Below are 24,901 nucleotides of genomic sequence, written 5' to 3'. Positions count from 1 at the left end.
TTTTGTTCCTAGTAGTTTGTTGATAGTTGTAAAACTCTCGCAATCATGACTTCTTGTGCAAGAAAGTCACATAACTTGACACTGAGTTTGCTACACATGTGAATTGTAAATCCCGGCCTATAAGTTTCTAAAGTGATTTCCGTCAGAGCTATGGTGGTACCTTTAAGGGTATTGAAGCAAAAAATGAGAAGAATTAGAAGTTAATGCCAGTCAACTGATTTGGTACCTCTTAGGGGTAAAAAATTGTTCAGACCACGCCTACAAAACAGAAATCTGGTACCTTTAGGGGTTCTTTTTAAAATTTCTGACGATCGCCCCCGTCACTTTTAAATGGTTCCCCCCCCGGGGGGAACGATCCCCCATCAGAGACTACCAATGCAAAACCCTTCTCTCACTTTCAAACTGTCAAACTGAATTTGTCACAACATTGAGCACTCATTGTCTGCATCAGCTTGCTATTTGGCAATTATCTTGCTATGCAGATTGAGTGACCAAAATATAAAATAAGATCAGAGACAAATAATCATTGGCAGAATAATTGTCAACGATTTTCAGTACAAAATGTAAAAACACGAACATCGCCTCTGATAACAGTTGATAGTAATAGATACCAATCGATGAATCAATCATTATCCATTTTTATAGGTACTCGTTACTAATTCAATTTCAATCAATTTCAATCCATATCAATCAAAGAGTGGACACCTTTTTGCTTTTTCTAGCAGCCGCATTCAATCAGTTTTATTAGTTTGAATGCCTGAATATCTGCATCCACACTTAGAATCTCTACTGATCAATTTGTTACTTTACAGCAATTTTTATCAACTCAAGTATGGGGTGATGGGAGTGTGTGTGTGCAAGGGGGTGGGGGGGGGGGGTTATTTTATCGTGGAAGTACAATCATCAACTATTATTATCACCTCCTTCTTCCCAAGTGAGTGCCAAGGATTAAGCAGAAAAGTGGAGTTACACATGACACTCTCAAACAGGAAACCTGCTTAGTTTTTGAACACCCCACGAAGACGGTGATCTTGTTATTATAGCCAGCCCTTTTTTGTGGGCATGTCACATGCTCAGGGTCTTGTTAGCTTCTAAACTGAAAACATTCTATTGTACAAATACAATGAGATAACAAGAAAAATTTCACTGTCGCTTATCATGACAGACGTTCTTTTTTGCTGTATAAGATACAACCATTGAATTTCTTCTGGTGTTACAATTTAAGCATTGTGAAACAACTTCATAGCTTTGTTTCGGGTATGACAAAAAAGGTAAGCAAAAAAAAATTTTTCCAAATTTTTAGTCTGAGGATTTTGCATTACATACTTATCGATTTTTGATGTTTGTATCAAGGCTGATTATTGATAAGTAGCTGAGTGTTTTTGTTGCCCCTGAAAGCTTCCCTTATGCCCCTCTTACACCATGCTGCGTATTACTTGCAACATGGACATTAAGATAAGTAAACATGATTTTTAATTTGCACATGTAGATACTCATAATTTGTATCACTTGTGAAGAGAACTTTCTGTCAGAAGCTGAACCTGCTTTCATAAGAATGACTTTGAGGTTGGCAAATTTTCACTGATCACTCCCTCTCCGAAACAAACTCACTGCAAAAGAGCATTCCTTATGTCAGGCAAGCTAAGCGTACTTGACATAAGGTAATGGCTCTTTTTTTCTCTAAAATGACCCAATTCAACTCAACGTAAGCCAATTAAAATGTCCAGTCATTGTAACTACTGTACTGTGCAATGCTCCTCCGAAATCAGACTGTTGCATGATAGTTCATACAAAGCTGAAGTTGATCTTGAGAAAGGGCCCCACTGAATATCACTTTCGTGATGTGGGCTCCCTGTATAAAGGTTGTTATTATTATATTATTATAAAAGTGAAGGTCATAAACTTTAAGTTTGGATTGGCTAGGCACAAGCATTTGGTTGCACTACATAATGTATACAATGGCAGTTAGTTGTGAGAATTAACAGACACCAGTCTTGCTCTTCTTTCAACTTCCATCTGTTTCACGCGATTCCACATCTCTGGCGTCAGAGTGCTTTGCCCATAGCTCAGAGACATCAGACGTGACATCAGCAGTAGGAGATGAAAATCCTCTGCGGTCATGTTGTTATGATCTTGCTGCCTACTCTTCACAAAATCATTCTGAAGAACTTCTTGCATCTCGGATGACAAGGAGTACTCAGCCAGTCGTGCCACACCCAGAAAGGCTCGCATTCGCTCCATGGTATCTGAAGAGATACTGCCAAGAACTCTCCCCGCTGGCTGGGGTGCATTGCACTGCCTGAGGACCACATGGCAATCTGATGGAAGCAGAGACTTCCCTTCTGACAGAATCAACACCAGAAGATTGGTGGTAAACTCTGCTTTGTAATAATTGAAGTCATACTCCAGTTTCTGCCATGAGATGACATTCCCCAGAGCTGTTACATTCCTTACACCATTTCCATCAAGTTGCCCAGCTTCTAAAGCCGTCTCATCCACAATCAAGTTTGAACTTTCTGATAACTGCAGGATGCTGCTTTTCAGTCGGTTTGCTGTATAGTCCTTCTTTGGAATAAAGCTCAAAGTGTTCATGTTGTTCAGTGTCATGGACAAGAAGTGACACTTGGGTACAAGTTGCTCAACTAGTTTGTGCACCTCTTGAGGAAATGACTGCGATAGTGGACACCCACTGACATTTAGTGCAAACTTCCCAACTGGCATAATTCCTGTCCAGTTGTACACTGATGAAACCAAGTGAAGGAGGACGTACTCTGCAGCCAGCACATCACCATATGCAACCTGTGTCAGTAAGGACAGCAATTCCCCTCTCACCTCAGCAAACTGCCCCATGAGGTGTGTGGTCAACTCCCCTTTGATGTTATAAGGGACACATGGGTTGGAGTGTGTCAAATGACGAAAAGTCAAGCAATGGAGTCGCGGGACAAGTGATGGCGGAGGATGGTGGACAGCTTGCTCTTCTGGGGTGATTAGGTCATCCGGAGTGGGGACCATTGTGTCAGGTGCATCTTCCATGTTCTGGTCAGCAAACATTGCAAGCCCAGGGTCGACAGAGAGGACGCCAATGAACTCAACCATGTCGTTTACCTTAAATTTGCTCTCTTGATCATAAAAATGAACCAAGCAGGCTGGACCACACTCATTAGGAAGTGGGAAATTAAGATCAGCTCCTAATGGGGAAACATTACCATCACCTGCTGTTTCATCAGCTCTGGACCTTTTAGCTTCTTCCTTGCAGGGTTCATTAGAAGCTTCCATGCCTATATGGTAAAATTACAACAAAACATGTCAAATAACATGTGTCAATAAAACAGATACTGATTGTTGTTTGACTACAAATTAATTCAGTTAATCACTGACTGTTGTGATCAATCAATCAATCAATCAGATTACTGGTGCTGTTTTGCATTAATTTGCATAAATTGACGATGTCAAAGATAACAACTTTCTGATCCACTGGTGTGTTATAAAATCTTCAATAAGCCCAGATGATTCAACTCAATTAGGTCCTGAACTCATAAGGGCAACAGCATCAACCTTTTCATTTTTGAAAGGGTGTGCTGGTGGTAACATTCATTTAAGAAATAACAATGAATGTTTCTTGATTTGCCAACATTTCTCAGTAGCCCCCATAACAACCTATCTGCATTATTTTTTCTAAATCTCTCACGACATGACTTCTGGTGAGTTGAATTGCCTCCATACTTAGATGATTCAACTCATTTCGGGTGTATTGGACAACCCTCCAGCATCATCAACATCATCATTATCATTATTCTTATTATTACTATTCTTCATCTTCTTCTCCTACTTATCAATACTAATAATAACAATATTTATTATTATTCCGCATAGCCCCATATATTAATTATACATGCATTGCAGTAATACTAACCCTCTTACACAAAGAACGAGCATGAATAGAGTTTGAGTCGCAAAATGTATACACAATTAATGCATGGGGCTGTGCGGAAATCTTGTCGAGAAATGAGCTATTAAACACACTTACCGTAATAATCAGATGATCCCTGATCCATTTCATCATCAAGTCCTCTCTTAACACCTGTATTTTTCCCCAGCGTCATTCCGCGAGACTGTAAACCCGATGGAACGTTCTCTCCCTTGAACTTTTTCTTCGCCCATTCCGTTTCACCAGGTATCGGTACACAGTAGAATGTTTGCCTCTCTTTCGTCACGTTTCTCGATGACTCCAAAATCAACTCGCAGTTTTCAGGGCAGCTGACAATATCTTGATACATTCCAAACCGCAGATTTGACGACTTGTCCGACTTATCGACGGTTTCATAAACAGCGAGGTAGAATTCAGGGTCAAACATGTCTTGAATCATGCAGCGAAATTTGACCAAACTCTTGGATTTCAGCAAATGACCCGGAACATCATTCAGCGAAGGAATGTGCTGCAGCGCTTCGTTGTTTTGCAATCGGCCTGAAAAGAATTCGCGAACTCGTCCATGGTCCGGTTTGCCAGCCTCGTGGAAGATTCCCTCAGCTACACTTAGCGGATTTGTCAGCCAGTCTTCAATGCAAGGCATGGTTGCAGCGAGTTCAATCAGTACAGAACAAATTTTCTTCTGCAAAATATGCAATAAACCCTCGTGGTCAGTTTTCCCGGGAAAATTAGAATCATGTGCTCATGGCATAGCTGATATACTGCTGACATTTTGTCTGCAGGCGCACAAAGAAAGCGTCCGCCATATTTTTTCCGCCATTTTGAGTTCTTCAAAAAAAAAAAAAAATTCAAAAATTAGGGTTCATTAGGGGTTGTAAAATGTTGGCTGATACTATGCTCATTCTGTTTATTTCAGTAGCTACTGCTCTTCTTTCTGAAGGTAAGAAATTGTCTTGATGAAAGTTAAATTGTAAATTTTGTTGCTGCATTCTGTGGTCCTAAGCTTTAACATGAGTTTAAGCTTATGAGCCTTAAAATTGGCGATATATTCCGGCAATTGAAGTTGAGCTTACGTAAAACATCCCTGGTAAATTTTTATGAGAAAACGCTGTTAAATTTTGTCAAAATATTTATTTTCATAAGTTTTATGTTCGTAGTAAATTAAAGACATGTGCTTTCCTTAGCTTGTGTAATCCGTGAGCACGATTGTATACATGTAGAATATGTTACAGTGATTTCTGTCGTAACTGCGACGTATTTGTAGATTTAAAACAAGAAAAATGTTCGCAGGCGATGGAATATAGATAGCCTTTAATACACTGTCACTGGAGAATTTACCTCAAGTCTTCATTTCTTATTTCAAAGGAGTAACCTACCTACTGGTCTACAGAACAGACAAATACAAAAAGTTAACTGCAGAGGTTGAAAAGGACAGTAAAAAGTGTAAGTTTTCTTTCAGTTCTTTGGCCTGGTTCATGGTGCTATACCTTGTATGCGTGTCCCCAATCTAGGGTTCTTTAATGTCGCCATCCCAACCAAAATTTTCCCTCAATCTTGTATTCTAGACAGTTTTTATCAGCTGATCGTTTTGAATCGTATTGTGTTGTAATCCTGATCCCCATCGTAATTTTTTTAGGCCCTTACCTCAAGGAGCCAAAAGGCCCATTGGGGTGCCTCAAATTCCCCTCAGCAAACTAAAGCACTAATCTTTGGTCACTGAAAAAAGTTAATTTCCTTATCTTTTTCTGCCAAAGTGATAACTTTGTTCATTTCTGAGTTTTCAGCATGTCATTGAATTATTTCTTTTTATAGATTGTTCTCCCCCCTTTTTAACTCATGAACTGCGCTCGCATAATGAACAAGTTATCATTAAAGTGTTAGGTTCTTGGAGGTTTTTAAGTTGGCTCATAGCAGTTTCCAGTTTCCTTTCCTTAAGTTATTATCTTTAATTTGAGTGATCATTACTGCCACTGTTTGTCAGTGAACATCACAATTATTGTTATGGTACACTACAGATCAAACAAATTCCTAAACATTGGAAAATAATAAATGAATATACATAATGTCTAGGTAGAGTAGTGTTTTGTCATTCCAAACATAATTATTATGTAATAATATTATTATTAATACACCACTCTACCCAGACATTATGTCTGAAGGAAAGCACAGTTTTGCTTCATGAAGAGCTTCATCAGTTTATGTAGTTTTGAATCTCTTTTCTTAATCCATTTATCAGCTGTTTTTTGTGCCAAATAATATAACCAAAGACACTAGAATGGTAAAACTGCAGTTTAACATTTGAACTAGAAGTAACTTGATCCTAATATCCCTGGATGAGTATTTTTGTTGACCATGTATATTGGTGGAAATTATTCACTTTTCATCCATCCTTACAACTTCTGTTGCACTAAAATTTACCTGTCGGCAAGTCACAGGCATACACTGACATGTTGCTGTAGAGGATAAAATATTGAGGGATACAAAATGCATTTTATAATGCAGCTTAATAATGGATATGAATACCAGTTGAGATTTGCCCACCATAAGTTCAGCTCTTCCAACTGTATGCTCAACAATAACTATGGGACAAGAATCTTGTTGCCTTGATAGTACTTGACCATACTTTATACTGTACTTGATCAACCTGATTGTGTCAATAAAAGATAATAAGATACTGCAACCACTGTGGGATGGAGCCTCCTCTTATACAGTCTGTACTAAATTCAGCTATACCAGTCCCAGCTTCATTTAATAATCTTGAATTGTGTTACATGTAGCCCCATTTTAAAGAACAAAGGAAAAAGACCTGACCACAGGTTAAACTTGCAATCTCCTCCCTCATCCTTAATTCCTCATGATCATTTAAACCTGTACTGTTCTTCATCACAGATTGTATTACATAATAGATATAATATGCAGTTTTATTATTTTGTCTTTAGTGGAGAAAAGGAAAGAAACCATATCAGATATTCCTAGGCAAGGTGGACAAAAGAAGAAAATGGGTGAGCAGGTTATAACAAAATTGTCATACATGTAGATTAGCGTCACACCTTTGCAGTAATGACTGTGAATATTAAGACTTAGTGCAAGAAGGGCATAAGCAAATTTTGGCCTTGAAATCTGAATTGCTCCAATCAGCTCTATTGTGGTAGTACACACTGCATTTCATGTTAATTATATAAAAAACCTGGTTCTGTATGTACTTTTAGAACAAAGGCTTACAATATATGAAGAAGAGTTAGCCCATTACTTTTTCCTCAAAACCATTTACACTTTGTATTCTTGTGCATTTTCAAAAGGAATTGACAATGCATCCACTCCATTTTTTGTATGAATTGCTCAGTATAAAGGAAATTAAGTTATGTTAAAGCTACATGTAATTAGACTTTGGACATACATACGCACTGGCCTTTATTTAGGTCTACCTGTAAGTAAATGTATAGTTCTAACTGTTTCTTGCATGAAAACCAGTGTGTATTCCAAAATAGAGCTGCTTAATGAGCCATTCAGATTTTATACCTTTTACCTGTTTTCAGTTCTAGATAACTGCTTTGCTTTGTGTGATGTTCAATAGATTTGCCTTTTACTTTTCTTTTATTAGAAAGAGTAGAAGAGAAGCTGAAGAATCATAATAGAGATCTTTCTATGGTAAGCTACATTGTACAATGGGTCAGTTATTTAAACATAGTCTAACTTAGGCCAACCAGTGGGCCTCCAAATCTGTTTAAAAGTGTTTTATTTTAAGTAGATAAATATTTTTCTTGTCTTGGATGCAAGCCTTCTTGCTACCGTCAGCAGTAGCCAATATTTAGATATGATTGGTGGCAAAATTGAAAATGGCTTGGAACGTGGTTTCATTTAAAACACTGTCGAAACTGTCTTCTAACAACTGACCCAATGTTTCTTTAAATCCATGTACTGATGTATTTTAGTACTGTCCTTTACATGTATGTAGCCTCACTTAAACAGTGCCAGCAGGCTCTCTCCAAACCAACTGATTAGTAAAATAGTTCTAATCTCTCTTCTGCCCCCCTCCCCCCCTTTTAATTAATCCATGTTTATCTTGGTTTTTTCCAGCAGCGATCTTTTGGCTGTGATTTACATGTAATATAAAAATGTGTGACCAAACGTTCATCTCTCATACAGGTTAAAATGAAGTCTATATTTGCTATTGGCTTTACCTTCACAGCTCTTATTGGCATGTTTAATTCCATGTAAGTGAATTCTTATTAACAGTTTATAATGATCAATCATTCTTTCCTAGTTACAGTCAAACCCATTTCATGGACGCCCACTTAATATAGAAACCTCATTATTGTGGGCAGTTTTCTTCATACCCAATACAATCTGCCTCCTTCTAATACAAACACTTTTTGAGGTCCCAACTGTATCAATAATAACACAGCTTTTTAATACACTTCTTACATGTACATGTAGTTGTTCAAAAATGTAGCCCATTTGTTGACCTCTTGTCACTTCTAAAAACTTGCCAGGTTGCTGGGGAGTAACGATTTACCCTTGTAGTTGCATGCCTTAATTCATAACAACTGAGCATTTTAAAACGGGGTTCTTTTTATTGAAGTTGTTTTTGAGGATACTTTTAAATCTCTTGATACTTGTGTAATCTTTCTCAAACACAAGGAAGGGTGTTTCATTTAATTTGCAAACAGTGAGAAGTGGGTTGAGAAACCAGGCCCAGTATTCAATGTGTTTGGAAATTAGATGAAACAAGCCTTTACGTCTTACAAAACTTGTGATGCTGAGACAGCTCTCCTTTAAAAGAGTCAAGTCAGTCAAGTTAGTCATTATCTATTACATGCATTTTTCCAGTTTTGATGGGAGAGTAGTGGCAAAGTTACCATTTGTTCCTCACTCGTGGATCCAAGGCTTGTCTCATCGTAACTTGATGGGCACAGACTTCACTGACTGCTCTTTTATCTTTCTGTACATTCTGTGCACCATGTCTGTCAGACAGGTTTGTATTAAATCTCTCTTGATCTCAGTTTGCTTTTATCAGTTTGGCTGCAGGTTTTAGGTGCTGTTGGGTGAAGCATTATTAGAATGTAGCAGTACCTGGCTTGGTCATTTTTTTTTTTTGGGGGGGGGAATTGTATTGAATGAATCAACATGTCCATGGCAAAGTTAGGATGTGGCTCAGTTATCGAAACATTTTTATTACAATCTGGTACCCAGATTCCTCGGGTTCTATGGCCAGTGGTTGGTTGCCTGGATTGTCTCTGGGGTACTGGATTTTTCTTTTTTTCTTTTGCCACAAAGATTGTGCCGTAAAAATACAAATGAAGGGCAGAGCCATTGACAGGACAGCCAATGGAAAAATTTAAATTTCTCAATTTCCCAGAGTCTCTCCAGGTGAATCGCTTACAAAAGAGCTTGAGTCTCATATCCAACTTTTAAAAACACTTCACAAAGAGTGTCTTAGGGAAAATTGGTTTTACACTTAATTGATAGACAATACCTGTTAATACAATGTTGTTTACAGAAGGCTGTTAATATTTTTAGCCTTGGTAAAATAACATTTTGTGGAAACTAAAATACAAGATGCATGTACAAGTACTTGCCAAATTTAGCAAACTTGATGTGCTTTTTTTTCCACAGAATATTCAGAAAATGCTTGGGTTTGCACCATCTCGTGCAGCAAGTAAGGTTGGTGGCCTTCTTGCTCCACCTCAAGGAAGTAAATGAACATGACATAAAAGATGTCTCCAATCTCTAGCTGCAGCCTTGTCATGTTGTTTTTGAGAAAAAGCTTCTGCTTCTGTGTCATTTGATTTTAATATTTTGAATGAACAGCATTTGCATGTATCTGAATCATTTGCCTGTTTTTTCTTCCTTGCAATCCAAAATGATGAGCAATAGTCATACAGACCCAGCACATTAGTTCATAAGTGAAGATTTGATGGAAGATGGCAAGCTGTTACTGGTAGCACAATCCTCATGCAAACAGTACTAGACCACTATCATCGTTTTCTTGTTAACTCAGGTTCCAGTTAAACATAAAATTAATGTGGTCAAAAACTTACAAATATGGACTTCAAAGTTCTGAGGTGCTTGACAATGTATGAAATGTGGTGGTGGAGTTTATGCCTTAATCTGTAGTCTCGGTCATTGCCTGTGAACAGGCTCCCCGTTGGGGTATAGGACGAGATAAATCAAGCTTGCTCTCACACCACTCCGCTCCACTCTCCATTTTCTTGACCCTATACCCCACTTTGGGAGCCAGTTCACAGGCTATCTCCACCACCAAAAGAGCAGTTTAATAAAGAGCTGTCCATGTTATGGAGGTGTCTGTGGAAGAAGTGTGGCTGTTTAGTATAAAGCTGTGTCGATGCAGTGCTATGCAGGGAAGCATAACACCAGAAGTTGTAAAAATTGTGTTGTGGAGATCTAACAGATCAGACGAAAATGAACGAAATACAAGCAGACTGCTGCTGTGTTGAATTGTAGTAAGACATCTCACTCTCCTTAGAGTACTTAGGGCTTAAAGCAAGCGGGTGTATGAGCATTTTGGACTGTAAATCCAATTTGCTTGAAAGCAGCTTTATTGTGGTATACATGTACTGGATGCCATGAAAGAAACAGTTCTGAATTAATATTTTAGTTTTTGTTCAGCATATAGAGAGTTCTGGTGTTTATTTTATTTAGCCTCCTCCGACTATTAACCTATTTCAATTGTTTTCTTTCTAAAAACAGCACATTTTATTGTAGTCTTAGTGAAGATCTATGTGTGAACACCAACAGGCCGTCATTTTTACCGAAATTTGATCTTTTATGTGTGTGACAAAAGCCTTCCTTTGGAGACCCCCCTTTTTTGCCCTACTAATACCTTTTGCACAGACAATGCATTCTGATTGGTTAGTCTTCACTGAAGACAATTAGAACAATAGAGGACAAAAATATCCCTTCTAGGGGAGATGAGAGTTCATTCTAAGTTCAATGAATAAATTAATCAAACGACAGACACAACCTAAACCTTGACACAGGCTGCCACAGGCATCCCACGTAATTATGCTGGTATAATGCATAAATGTGTCAAATCTTACAGTCAACCCAGGTCACGCGTGAACAGTATTTCCAAGAATGAAATGAACATTCAAATTTCTTTTTGTAATGTCCGATGTGTGAATGGAATGTTGGACACTTCTCTGGAAATCGTTCCGAAAAAGATGCTTTAACTGAAAAAAAGATTCAAAATACTTAGGAAACAATTGTTATTCTTGAAATATTCAATTTTGCAATGTAAAGAAACATTCATAGCTTTATACCGTCAATAAGATGGGAAATTTAGACGGGAACTCTGAAATCTCGTTGGCGATTTTCAAAACTGACATGTAAATTTCAAAACTCCGTTCAAATTTCAAAAATATCGTTCACGCGTGACCTTTGCAAAAGGCTTTGGCTTCATTGAGCCCTTGTTACATTTAGTGAAGTGTTGAAATTAAAGTTGTACAGAAACTGGGCAGAAGCCGACAATTCTAGCACCATCCCATGAACCTTCGCAGCCTGCGAGATTACAGGTGGACACTTGACAGCAGGCCAAGTGACATCTTTTTTGTGAGTGGGTAACAACCGCTGGTCACCGCAGGCTGGGCTCAATCAACAAAAGGCGCGTAGGACGCTACCTTCTGCATCCTGCACCTACATATACGACATAAAGCTTTTCGTTTTTTCGCGATTATGGTTCGAACTGCGCCAACCAAATCGCTAAAGGATAAAAGGAAGCCCTCTGATCCACGGAAACGCAGTGCACCTTCATCTGAAGTTATATACAGCAGTCCTAAGAAATCAAGTGCAAGTACTCATAGTGCCCGCGGCTCGGAAAGAAGTAAGGTTTACATGATCATTACACGTTCATTTCTCGTTTGGGAAAGATTTCCGCACTGCTCCACCGTTAATTATACATGCATAAATGTCATACTAATCCTCTTACACAAAGAACGAACATGAACAGAATTTGAGTCGCCAAAAAATATATAAGCTTTACTTAATTATGAATTAATGCATGGGGCTGTGCGGAAATCTTGCCCTCGTTTGTGTATTAAACACATGTTTAAGCGTAGGTCTTTTGATCGAATGGTGTTTTTGTGGCTGGTGTAGTGAGATCGACTGAAGTTGTGCAACAGGTAGCCTGTGTGGCAGACGAATCGAGCCTTCTGCAACACTTGGCGTTGTGCTATGCAACAGGGAACTCGTTTGTCTGATTTGCAGAGGATAATCAACAAATTTTATGTCATTCAGCGACCGAGAAAATTATGTTGATCACAAGCTTAAAGCTTAAGCTTCATTAATTAAAGCTTGCATGGTTTTCAAAAGTTGTTAATTTGATTATGTATGTGAGCATAAGCATGCTAGAGAAGCCGTGTAAATACTAGTAAGGAGAATTCATGTTGTCATCAAATTGAAATTGTTTGATGGCATGTACAGGATTCCAGTAAACATGCCAAATAAGATGCAGTTACACTAGCCATTTCAGGAACCGAAATTAACTTTTTTAAGCAGGCGGCAAGTGGCGACTGAAATTTTTTTTTCAGTCGCCATATGGAAAAATGTGATCGCCAAAAATCGGAAAAAAAATGCGTCAATAAAATTTTTCCTTCGCAGCGAAACACAAACCAAAATTTTGGGTTGCCAGATGGAAAATTCTCCAATTTTTCTTTTAAGAATTAGAACGAAGAGAACGCGTGTGCGTTTGGGGCCACAATGGCGATTTATACACCTACCACTGAAAAACCACGACGAATGAATCGAATGCCAGCTATATACGCAGTTTCATACGACTGCTATAAATGTTGTAAGTCAACTTTATACCTTCTTTTGTCTCTACCTTTTGGAGAAGAAATGTACCCGATTGAAAAACTGCTGGTTGGTTCTTTGCTCTATGTTCAAAACCGTAAACGATCTTTCCTTTCGCGTTTTGTCAAGACGATCGACGGATCGCAATGTTGTTCGCACCGGGCCACAACTGTGCAGCATTTCTCGTTCAAAAAACATGGAGGCGAAGCTTCGCACTGCACGAGCTGTGAAGCGTTGTGATAGATTTATAATAACAGGAAAATCAGTTTTATACTTCAAAGGCAGTGGAAAGGTAAAAAGTAAGTGACCAATTGGCGGGCGGCTTTGAATTTTATTTTTATCGATTTGGCTGAAAATCAAAGTTATTGTTTGTATAATGATTGTCGCATGAAATAGTTAATTGCCCGCTGGCGACTAGTTGTGAAATTCTGGTCGCCAGCGCAAAATGTTTAGTGGCATTGGCGACCAGGAAAGCGCAATTTCGGACCCTGCATTTCACCCTTGGGTAAATTAAATGGCTTTTGCCCACGGAAAAGCAACTTTTTGAGTGTAACCTATTTTCCCTGAGTGAAATTACCTCCGGGAAATTTCCATGGACTTGTCAAAAAGAGAAAAAGAATTGCCCATGACAGTTGCAGAGGTAAATTCTATGGGTTGATAAGAACCCAAAATGGCTCAACCAATCACAACAAAGTGAAGAACCAAACACTAGAATTCACGTGTTGTTTGCGTCAATGACCTCAACCACATTTGGAACTTTACTCTTCAGGGAAAATCCTTCTATTTTTAGACCCCCGTTTCGGTTCTGATACAATGACGTCATAAAACTGGCGCTAGTGTTTACCGCCCAAATTTAATTATGGCTGCCGATCTACTAAATGCTAAAGTAAGTTATGCCAGAAGGCGGCTTGACATCTGCAAGCTCTTTACGTTGTCTACCAGACAAAACGGCCGGCAGAAACTATTTAAACGAGCAGGAAAGCATTGCCGTAACCAATATCTACAGAGTTGTTCTGGGTACTAGAGTGAATCCGAAGTGAATCCGAATATGTGTGGACGGGCGAATTCGATTTGAATACGGTGTGATCGCAAAACGTGTGGACGTGGATATTTTTGTATCTGGAAAGAAAAAGTTGCGGATTCAAAAATATCTGGATACGTGTGGACGGGGTCTTAATGACAGCTTTTCTCGTAAAAGGGAACTTTATGAACTTGTTTTGAAAGCTGCAGTTCTTGTATAAATTCATGGCAGCATTTAATCACTGTAGTTTTTGCTAGATCCATCATTAACCCACAGGATCAGTAGCATTTACCGGCTGAACGCCATAAACTAACAGCTACTCGATGGGAATAGTCTCTCGCATCCTGGTGTTTTGGCGTTCCGGGTTTGGGCCTACAAGCTGGTAGTGCCTTGAGATACGTGAAAGTTTTTCCTCCCACCAGTGGCCTAGAACCCTATCGTTCAGAAGTCGCTGAAATCAACTTTTGTGGTTGTGGAAATACCCAAAGTCGTATATAACTCAGCATGTTCTTACAATAAATTTTACATGAAAAACTGTAAGCTCAGCAAAATTACCAAAAACATTTCTTGATTCATGTCGTGATGTTTACATTTATCATTGTTTCCCACCAAATCAGTAAAGGTTTTCCATTCCCCTTGGGCAATTCATCAGCATGTGACCTCAAGCATGAAATCTATCAAAACCTAGAGTGAACCTCACCCAAGCTATTTTTCCAAGGGGAGCTTTGGAGAAGAGGTCTAGTGTAACTGTACTTATTGCTAGCTTCACTTCATGAATATATTGCCGTGAAACTGTGTGTGCAATTAAAGGGGTTGCAAATTGTAAATTTGAGATCTGTGATATTGCAAAACTATAATTATATTCAACAAGTCCAAAACTTTTTTTATGGTCAGTGACGTACAACCCTGATAGAGAAGGGCACTTACAATGTAGCTACCTTGTGCTAATGCTTGTAGACCATATTCATATCCTCAATATTGAACTAGATTGTATACAAGGCTGAAATGGGAGAATCTCTTCACATGCAAATACATGCAGTTTTTAATATATTCTCCCAAAAGAGCCTCCATTGCAAGCTACAAGCAATTGCAAAAAGAGTTGAGATACTCTCTGTTATTGGGTACTTTTGACACTCACCATGGTGTTACCTGTAGTTGTCCCCCCTCCTCACCCCTCTTATCAATTTTGTTTAAATTCACAATGACATTCAAACAAGCAAGCCTCAACATTGTAAGTGGGGTTTGAAGGGTATAAGGTCGTCATTGGCCTTTTAGAATGCGTTATTTGCAAGATATAGGAAAAATGCTGAGAGTGTATCAACCTTTTTGCAACTGCCTGTAGATCTAGTTCAATACCAAGAATACATATACTGTATGATCTGTTGGGTATACATTGAATTTTTCAGACTGTGGTTCCACATAGGAATCTTACCTTTAGAGGTTCCATCTTGATTATAGATTTCTTTTTGCAAACAATTTGTTCCTATGCTGAATTTGATCACTAACGTGTAATACCAAATAATTATTTGAAATGAAATATTGGCCACCAAACTTCAACTCATGCTGAGAATTTCCACACATTTAATTTGATCAAGCCCTTACTGTCCCAGTACAACTGTCCCTTTTTACTGTAGGCTGCATTGTACATTAATGTCATGTCACACACCTTTTAATTTACTAGAAAAGAGAAGATTTCGCCCAGGAACAAGAGCACTAATGGAAATCAGACACTATCAAAAGACAACTCATCTTTTACTGCGAAAGGCTCCTTTCATGAGAGTGGTAAGCAAAAAGAGCTGCAACAAAAATAAAATAGACTTGTAGTTGTTTACTCTCAAACACTCAAGGCCAAAAAATATTGTTATTTACCTAGACTTTCACTCAACAAAACAAGCACTGTGATTGGTTGATTCTTGGTCACATGCCCCTGATAAAATACGGATGTATTCTGACCGGGATACAGTGGAACCTCGATTTAACGAAGTCGCAGGGGACCGGCCAAATTTGTTCGTTAAATCGAGGGTTCGTTATATCGAAAACCTCGATATAACGAACTTGAGGGAAACGAACAAAATGTCGTTTCATCGAAGTCATAGTTAATGATTTATTTTCAACACAGGTGACTTCTGTCACGCAATTCAATGCGATTTTCGTCACCCAGAAGTGCTGCGTTTTGAGATGCAATTCATTAAGCATGGTGGCTTTCAGTAGTAATTTTGAGCAGACGCGCAACTTTTGTTTACAAAAAAACGACACTTTCAGAGTGTTGATCTGTTCAGCGTTTATCTTCTGTTGCGTGTTGACATTGTAATTCGTTATATCGAGGTAGATTTTACGTTTGGGCTTCCGGATTATGTTCGTTATATCGAAGAATTCGTTATATCGAGGTTCGTTATATCGAGGTTCTATTCCATACATTTTACTGTAACTTTGGCCGGGACATAGGATATCGTTCGTTATATCAAGGACTTCGTTAAATAGAGGTTCGTTAAATCGAGATTCCACTCCGCAGTTGTTGCCCCCTCAGTTGTTTGTTTGTTTGTTTGTTTTGCTGTGACTGTTGAAGGGAAAGTCTAACTATATAACAAAGCACTTAATGTATCGTCCCTCGGGAAACTAGTTAGTTTTGTTTTCCCTTGAGACAAAGTCTTGGGAAATGTCAGGACTCTCGGGAAAACAAAACTAACTGTTTCCCTCGGGACCGTACATTAAGTGTATATTGTTTATCTAAGATATTGACAGATATCTGAAAGTGTTGTGTTGTTGTGGGAAGTTCTTACAAGGGGTTTGCTTCTTTTGATGAACTGGAAAACAAGTTTTAATCAACAAATTGAAAACATGACCCAACCCATTTTTGTCGCACCGATGCCCTCCTGATGAAAATATTAAGTTAATGAAATCCATTATCAAGGAACAAAAGACTGCCATTGTCCAGGTTTTTCCGGGTTAAATGAAGAGGTGTTTCTTTTAAATAATAGGTGAGAGAAATAGCTGACAAGTTTTACCACCATGAAGAGTTAAGGTGGCAGATCACAGCGTTATTAGCTCTTCAAGAGGTGAGAAAAACTTGCTTTTAATTTAAATTGAACGGACTGGGTGAGGATTCTGAAAATGTTTTGTTTTGCTATGATTTGATGGTAACTTGATAAGACTGGGCATTTTGTTATGAACAGATGCCAAACTAGATGTTGTGTTGGTGGGGCGGGGGCTTGACAAAAGCTTGGGCAGGAAGGTAGTAACTGTAAAGTTCAACCCTGTAAGGATAAAATCTCTATTTTCCTAGCCTGTTAAAGACAGAAAGTTTTGTCTTTGTGACCTTGTTTAAGGACAGTGGCTACTAATAAAGAAGTATTTTTGTGTAGTTTATGACTATACGGGAAAAGCAGATCTTAGCAAGGGCTATTGGAATCCAAAAAGAAAATTGGGGGTACCCATGCATGTTTTACAGATAATTAAGTAACAATAATTATAAAATGATGTAAAATACAAAGCAATATATATATTGAAGGTTAATTATGTCTGAAGAATGCATGGTTACCCCTAATTTTCTTTTCAAATTCCAATAACCCTTGCTGAGAGATCTGCTATTCCTGCATAGTTATAAGCCGCGCAAAAAATATAACAGGCACCGCCGTTAAGAAACCCGACTTTCCTGGGCCACCCCGAGATGCACAGTAGCAAAAGGAGGCATCGTTCTAAAGGAAGTCAGAGAAAAGAGTTACAGTTGTAATTTTTTCATTGTCAGTATTTTTCGTCAAATTTAATATAATAGTCACTGTTCTCAACCTCAGTTTTGACAGCAAAGTTATTTATACTTGTTATGCCTTAGCCCTTCAGTTGTAAATTAATGTTTCTTTATCTTCAGCTGTTTGTATGTGATTACTTGGACAATGACATTTGTTTTCCTCTCTTTTCTTTTGTTGTTTTTTTGTTTTGTTTTTCCAGGCAGCAGAAGCATTTCTTGTTCGACTGTTTGAGGATTCGTACCATTCATTCAACTTTTGCATTTTCCTTTTATTCTGTCCAATTTTGTGTCACTGAATCTATTTAAATTTTGAGATTATGTCCAGTATTATGTGATAGCACAGTGCATGTTTGTTATGTCAGATGTCACAAAGTGTCTCTCATCCCTTCTCCTCAGCTAAACATCAGTAATTCTGCTAAGGATTAAGTCCCATGAAAGTGAAAATTGTCAAAGTACAGGCATTTCTGGACATGGGTGTACATGTTACAAATCATCTTTGATTGAAAATTCTGCATGACACTGAATTTTATTGTTAAGACTAAAGCACATTGTAGATTCAGACCAAGATGACCCACAAAGCTGGAGCTCAACTTGATTCCGCAGTATGGAGTAACTACAGCTGTATACCATTTGTTACTCCCTAATCACCCATGGTGGGCTGAAATGGGATGCTGTTCCACTCTGTAGTTTTATATATATATATATTTGTTCCACTGTGTAGTTATATATCCCAGTCATTTTGTTAGAATTGTCTATTGCTTTTGATTTAAGAGCTGTTAGGTATGATTGAAACAATGAAAAGTGGCAAAGGTTCCAAGAGAACTCCTCCTCCCAAAAACAGATTAATATATATATATATATATATATATATATATATATATTTTTTTTTTTTTTTTTTTTAAGCAGAAAGCCACTGAAGAAGGGCAAAGCGCAAAACAATTTCAATGCTTTTGAAACGTTTTTCACTGTTCTTCCTTCTGACTTCAATCATCTCATGTGTCTTCTCTGATGCTTTACTAGCACCTGTTAAAATATCGGGGGTGGAATGAAAAAACATGGAGCAAAGTTTCTTGTCTGATGAATCCAATATATGTCAGAGATAAGAATGTTTGGTTTACGTTGACCAATTTACCTTTAACTCTGTTGATAAACCAAACATTTGTTTTTACTCCCCTACGACACAGCACCGCAGTTTCTTTAGACACTAACTCTGTTTTCCATGGTAGTAACTCGCTGCAATCTCTAAAGGATTTGCTCTGACAAAGGACTAACGCTTGAAACGTCAGCACTGGAATCTCTTTACAGTGGCTAATTTACCTTCAGTTATCAATTCTTTTGATAAACCAAACATTCGTTTCTACTCCCCACCGATACAGCACTCCAGTTTCGTCAGGAACTGACTCCCATATCAGAGATAAGGGTTGAAGCAGCAAGTTGTGAAGTGAAGGTTTGAAGGTTTAAAATCACACATTAATCTGCTACATGCCCCCATGCAAGCATTGTAATTAAGTGAACATCTCTTTAACCTGTTAAGTATTAACTCATTCCAAGTTTTGTCTACTGCGAACTTCAAAGGAATAGGTTAATTGACTATTGTTGTTGTTTTTCTTTGCGTCCTTGTTTCCCTTTTGTCTTTACAGTAATCTATGTGCATTACACGCTAAGCGAGTCACCGTCATGCCCAAAGACATGCAGCTTGCCAGACGAATCCGTGGCCGCCATGATGGATTAGGGTGATAACAAACAGAGTTTGACTGCAGGAAGACACACGTCTATTCTGTCTTCATTTGTATATATTTTTTCAAAAGATGCTTTTCTTAACCTTGGGCAAAAGCCAAAATATTTATACAGTTTATAACACACTTATTTTTCAATTCGTTTTAAAATATTTACTATGCATATATTTTAGAAAGAAGAAGGCTTACATTACAGAGAGAAATTTACATGTACTTAACAAGTATTTTTAATTTTGCACTTTGTTAGAAAAGATACATTTGTGAAAATGTTATGTGAAAAGGTGCATTTTTAGCACTCAGATTGTTTTTGATATCTTTTTACTCATTCTTGTCAAATCGTTCGTATGTTTAATGTTATTAATAAAACGTGGACACTATTCCAGAAAATAGCTAAAGATTAGGCCTCAGTTTTTCAAAGAGCGGATAAGTCGCTATCCAGTGGATGAAATGTATTGGTTGGAGAACATTTTATCCTCTGGATAGCGCTTTATCTGGTGGATAGAGGTATCCGCTCTTTTAAACAACCGGGGCCTTGAAAGTTTGTGAACACTGAGCATTCCAATTGTCATTGTAGAAATAAATTTCAACTTTAAATATTTTGCGTTTGTCATTACACTGTGGAGCGATTATTTTTGCGTGTTATTCGAAAAAAAAAAATCACCCTTGAAGTACGTTCAAATAACATTTTTTTTTTTCATTTACGAAAATTGTTAACCCACAAAAAAGCAAACATCCGGTAACATTAAATATAGAAGAAAGATCCTCGCAGTTAGTACGCCACCCAAGCGTAAAGAAAAGAAAGGAAAGCCTGAAAAAAATTCAGGGTTGAACGGGATTCGAACCCATGACCTCTGCGATGCCGGTGCAGTGCTCTACCAACTGAGTCAACTGAGCTATCAAGCCAACTGGGAGCTGGTCACAGTGTGAGTTTGGGGTCTTATGAGGGAAATGACAGTGATTTCAAAGAACACCCGAAACGGCAAAATAAACCCCAAAACGCACAAGAATACACCAGAGGTGAGTCAGTTTCATTCATTTCATTGAATGAAAGTTAAATTTAGCGTGAAAATCGTCGGCAGTTTATTTCCCATACAAAGTCTTATAATGCGTTCAAATTTCTCAACGGCTGTCTGTAACCCAATACCGCTTGCACTCCAGTGTGCGACAAATGCAGACTGCAGACTCGCAGACTTGCAGACCTGCAGACTTGCAGACTTGCAGACCTGCAGACTTGCAGACTTGATGGACTCAACATATTGGCCTTTCCCAATTCATTTTAAAAATAATATTGTGTAACCTCCGCCATTCCACATCATGCGCTGTCCGCTAATTACGCTTTAAGGCTACTTGGCTCCTTTCACAGTTGTCGACCTGCATACTTCTGGATTTTCGCGACTTTGGAATTTAACGAGAATTATATGCTAGTGTTGTTGATTCCATGGAGTGTTGCTGATTCACTAGCTTGCGGCATTTTATAGTACGATCGAGTGATATAATCCCCTGTGGAGGCATGTGTTGTTTACGAAAAGGGGGTAAAATCTCGCGCAGGAATTTTTAAATTTAAACTAACTTTGGCAGGGCGACCACCTGAGCAACACGTCTACATAATTTTTTTGCTATTCTAACTTTGAACTCGGATATCTCGATAACCAATTATTAATGTCTTTTGAATAACGCTGTGAAGCTAATTCGTTCTTGCCAGGCGTTCGATACCCGATAAATTCAATGCAACAGACCTCGTTCGTCGGAGAGTTTACCCGATCCTGATATTTTAGAAAATAAAAAAAAATCACTAAAATTGTATTTTTGTCAGAACCTAGCCCTTATTATGCTGTTTGCTATATAGTTTGACAACGTTTTCTCAAAACTGGCGCACGTAAGAATTTTATTCCTGAAGGACAATCGTGAAAGTAGCCAAGTATGACCAAGTATCAAAGCGTACCAAGCGGACAGCGCATGATGTGGAATGGCGGAGGTTTCACAATATTATTTTTAAAATAAGGGACTGGTCATAAAGTACAGGGGGGGGTGGGCTGGAAAAAAAGGGGGGGTGGGTCACTGTTTTCATGCATGTAAAAAGGGGTGGGCTAGCAAAAACCATGCATCATTAAAGGGGTGGGGCACATAATATTTTTGCACATGTTTTGCATCAAATGGTGCCTTTTGCCAGTAAAACTGTGAAATGTATTAACAGTAAAAGCACAAATTATAATTGTGTAGTTTCAGAAAATATCCATCCCCCATCACAGAGGGAATTTATAAAAGGACGCCCTACCGCCAGGAACTTCCAAGTTTCTTTCATACAATCTCTGTAATTTTGTTCTTTCTCTTACCACCATCCCCTCCAGAATCTTGAATTCCCTCCATGGGTGGGGTAAGGATATTTTCTGGAACTACACATTCTATCAAGAAAAGGGCAAGTTCACTCGCATCCATTAAAATGAACAACTATGATTCCATGTGGTTATTAATGATACATATTAGATGCACATTATCTTCTCAAAATCATTTCAGGTATTTCAACAAAAATAGATCTCATGCAATGATAAACTTCAAAAACAAGACTTTGTGCATGTGTGCTCCTTCCTCTATCATACTTGTCCTCTAATTTGTCTAGTTTTATGTATAGTCTTACCTTTATTTACTAGGGGTGGGTCATTTCATTTTTTACCTGAAAAATATGGGTGGGCCATGCATTATTCTGCAAAAATATGAGGGTGGGTCACACAAAACTAGCCTTCGTAAAAATGAATTTTTCCAGCCCACCCCCCCCCCCGGTACTTTATGACCAGTCCCTAAATTGGGAAAGGCCAGTAGGTTGAGTCTGCAAGTCTGCAGATCTGCAGGTCTGCAGGTCTGCAGGTCTGCAGGTCTGCAAGTCTACAGGTCTGCAGGTCTGCAAGTCTGCAAGTCTGCAGTCTGCATTTGTCGCACACCGGTTGCACTCAAAGGTCATCGTCTCACTAGTTATTTTAAAATTATCACACGCTCTCTAGTGACGCGAACTTGGGCTGCCTGTGTTCATTGTTGTCTCTCAGTATCAAGAGCTATGGCTTTGACTGGCCTCAAAAGAAATTGCTTTCTTAGAGTTGACGTGTAACTCCGCTGTTTTGTGGCTAACAGTTCGCATCTAGCAGATATTTAAAGCTAAGATAGTCGACAACTGTCTTGCGAGTCTCAACAATGCTACAGTGATTTATTTTGGCAAGTATCTAATGTTGTTTCCTGCAGACTACAAGTATATTGATAAACTGTCCTACGTACACTCAAACGAGGAATGATATGCCCTCGTTTTGTCTAACTGCGCCGGGAACTGAAATGAAAGAACTCGACTGGATCACCCTTGGAATCGTTCTTTTCCAGTATTCAGGGTACCGAGAATCGTTTTTACAAGTACCCGGCTATAAGCACACCTTTTAGTGGCTTTAGCCGTGACCATTCTGTTCGTACACTATCGCACTCGTGTGTTTGAATGTCCGAACTCTCGCGGTTTGTTTACATCAGAAGTCACGTGACACTACACGTGACCTCTAGCGCCGAAAAGCTGAATTAGCCGAGGCGTCACACATCCGTCACACATCGCGTCATCTTGCCTGACCGGTGCCTACAGTCCACGTGTAGCCGCACTGCGGTTAACATCAAGGAACGGCCCGTCTTTGTTATACTTTTACCTGGCCTAAAGATATTTTCTTCTCGTGTTCCAAGGTTTGAGTTTGTTTAGAACATATCTGGAAAAATTATCCTGTGTGAGAATAGTTTTTCTACAAATGTTTTCTCGCTTATGGGAGAACTAGATTTTTGTGGAAAAACGGACTAAAAAAGAAGCAGCTCTGTACCGTAGGGAATATCTTGGGACACCGCAGTCATTTTTACGAGGTATTAATATATCGTATTAAGCGGTCACCCTCGGGGAATCGGGCTAAGTGACCGCTTAATACAGGATGCACAGAGTATACGTCAAACACAATAATAACAAAAAATTTATAACATTTGATAACTTAGTGTACAGTTTATGCATCAAACAAAACGTCAACCTATCTCAATCCAACTTACCGCAATTATTCGATTAGCCGCCCTAGGCGCTTATTTAATTTTGGGCCCATGAGGCTGGGCCCTCATTCGAGGATGGGCGCTTGTTATTTTCCCAACATTTTCAGCCTGAGGCGAGGATATTTTCAGTAGAGAATAGATCCTAGCTAGGCCTAATTAAAAGGATCTGTAAAGGATTTCAAGATGTTTCCACATTGAGAACGCTTTATCTTGCCCTGGTCAGATCACAGCAAGACTAGTATTGCAGTGTTGTGTGGTCTACATCTAGAAATGTTTCTATGTTGGAGCGAATTCAGCGAAGGGCAACTAAGTTTATTTCTGAAGACCAACGATGATTATCAACAACGAAGAAAAAAGCTGAATTTGTTTTCCGTAGAACAAAGGCGATTTTTATTTGTCGTATTATTCCTGTACAAAGTCCTGAATGGCTATATAAATGTTGATCCATCTACATATGTACAGTTTTTCTCCAATTCTGATCGGTGTCCGTTAAGGGGAAAATATGAATGTACTAATACATTTAAGTTTAGTTTTTTCAATAGGATAGAAGACATGTGGAACACTTTCTTTTTGTTTAATTGATAATTTATTAATTGTTTTTTTTTTGCACATATATCCATATGCATTTTTATATTTTTAATTGTCTGTCTTATATAATCTTAGTTTTTTTATAACATTAGTATTTTTTAGAAGGTGGTCTGCCTTTCTTTTTATCACTTAAAACTGTAAAAAAAAAAATAATAATAAAAATATAGGGAGAACATGCAAGTCAGTTTATTTCGCTTCGACAAGTGCATTGACTACCGTATCTTAAACCAATTTTGTAACCCAACTGACACTCCTCTTACTGTCACGCTGGCTAGCACAGAAATGTTTTTTGTTGGGAAGTGGTGGGGATTGGCGCTTGTTCCTGCCCTTTTAAGTAAATTATTGTTCCCAGTAGATATCAGTCGTCAAAAAGAAGTAAAATCAGAAATATGTGGTAATGGTCAGGAAGAGAATTCCAAGATGTTGCTGCCAAGTAAATAAAGGAATTGATACCATAAGTAGTGGTCAGTGGTTTGGGCAAACAGAGTATATTATGTCCTCTTAAAAAATAGGTGCTAGAGCGTAAACGAAACATATCTTTTAATATCTTGGATGATCAGAAAAATTAAGACATTTAAAAATAGTAAGAATCATGTTTTGTAAACGCTTGTCCTTAAAGGTTTGCAGTTCCTGCCTTTTTAAGTAAATTATTGTACTCAGAGTTAAAATCCTTGAAAATAAATCGAAGAATACGTTTGTTTAAAAGGTCCAGTTTATCTAGACTGTTCACAGTCCCCCTATTTTTCCGGGGATTCTCGAGACTGGTACGCTAAGTTTATCAGAATCTTGTTTATTAGAGAAATGCCACACCATAGAACAATAAGAAAAGCGAGGAAGTATAAATGCCTTCTAAAGACGGAGCATGGTCTCAGAAGACATCAGTTTGCCATTTCATTCATATGCAGCATGCAAACTAGCCTCCCACGCAGTCGTTTTTAGGGGGCTCAAATTACCTCCTCCCCAGAGGTAATACGAGTCCCTTAAAAATAACTGCGTGGGAGGCTACATGCAAACAAAACTGA

The 24,901-nt window shown here is 38.4% G+C and overlaps 3 protein-coding genes across 3 annotated transcripts; 2 read left to right on the top strand and 1 right to left on the bottom strand.

The window, feature by feature from the left end:
- Positions 1-720: 720 nt before the first annotated feature.
- On the bottom strand, positions 721-4,642 carry LOC146483921 (mini-chromosome maintenance complex-binding protein-like). Its single transcript, XM_085105264.1, has 2 exons — positions 4,028-4,642; positions 721-3,278 (listed from the first exon to the last, which is right to left on the bottom strand). The coding sequence occupies exons 1-2, from the start codon at positions 4,569-4,571 to the stop codon at positions 1,966-1,968; spliced, it is 1,857 nt and encodes a 618-aa protein (XP_084961390.1). The 5' UTR covers positions 4,572-4,642; the 3' UTR covers positions 721-1,965.
- Positions 4,643-4,715: 73 nt separating this feature from the next.
- LOC146483920 (calcium load-activated calcium channel-like) lies at positions 4,716-10,706 on the top strand. The gene is made up of 7 exons (XM_085105262.1): positions 4,716-4,868; positions 5,294-5,371; positions 6,868-6,930; positions 7,530-7,576; positions 8,075-8,142; positions 8,759-8,903; positions 9,545-10,706. Exons 1-7 carry the CDS (start codon positions 4,808-4,810, stop codon positions 9,629-9,631), a joined length of 549 nt encoding a protein of 182 aa, XP_084961388.1. The 5' UTR covers positions 4,716-4,807; the 3' UTR covers positions 9,632-10,706.
- Positions 10,707-11,524: 818 nt separating this feature from the next.
- LOC146483919 (histone H3-like centromeric protein A) lies at positions 11,525-19,838 on the top strand. The gene is made up of 5 exons (XM_085105263.1): positions 11,525-11,771; positions 15,442-15,542; positions 16,739-16,816; positions 17,706-17,743; positions 19,146-19,838. Exons 1-5 carry the CDS (start codon positions 11,624-11,626, stop codon positions 19,240-19,242), a joined length of 462 nt encoding a protein of 153 aa, XP_084961389.1. The 5' UTR covers positions 11,525-11,623; the 3' UTR covers positions 19,243-19,838.
- Positions 19,839-24,901: the final 5,063 nt, after the last annotated feature.

Source organism: Pavona decussata, unplaced genomic scaffold (genome assembly GCF_977016875.1).
Source record: "Pavona decussata unplaced genomic scaffold, jaPavDecu1.1 SCAFFOLD_37, whole genome shotgun sequence".
Taxonomy (NCBI): domain Eukaryota; kingdom Metazoa; phylum Cnidaria; class Anthozoa; order Scleractinia; family Agariciidae; genus Pavona; species Pavona decussata.
This window is presented reverse-complemented; position numbering and strand designations above follow the sequence as displayed.

Coding starts and splice junctions, on each gene's coding strand:
- LOC146483921 (XM_085105264.1), bottom strand. CDS start 4,571: ATGCCTTGCATTGAAGACTGGCTGACAAATCCGCTAAGTGTAGCTGAG. Junction 3,279..4,027: donor GGGATCATCTGATTATTACG/GTAAGTGTGTTT, acceptor TTTACCATATAG/GCATGGAAGCTTCTAATGAA.
- LOC146483920 (XM_085105262.1), top strand. CDS start 4,808: ATGTTGGCTGATACTATGCTCATTCTGTTTATTTCAGTAGCTACTGCT. Junction 5,372..6,867: donor TGAAAAGGACAGTAAAAAGT/GTAAGTTTTCTT, acceptor TTTTGTCTTTAG/TGGAGAAAAGGAAAGAAACC. Junction 8,904..9,544: donor GCACCATGTCTGTCAGACAG/GTTTGTATTAAA, acceptor TTTTTTCCACAG/AATATTCAGAAAATGCTTGG.
- LOC146483919 (XM_085105263.1), top strand. CDS start 11,624: ATGGTTCGAACTGCGCCAACCAAATCGCTAAAGGATAAAAGGAAGCCC. Junction 11,772..15,441: donor TGCCCGCGGCTCGGAAAGAA/GTAAGGTTTACA, acceptor TTAATTTACTAG/AAAAGAGAAGATTTCGCCCA. Junction 17,744..19,145: donor GTTCGACTGTTTGAGGATTC/GTACCATTCATT, acceptor TTGTCTTTACAG/TAATCTATGTGCATTACACG.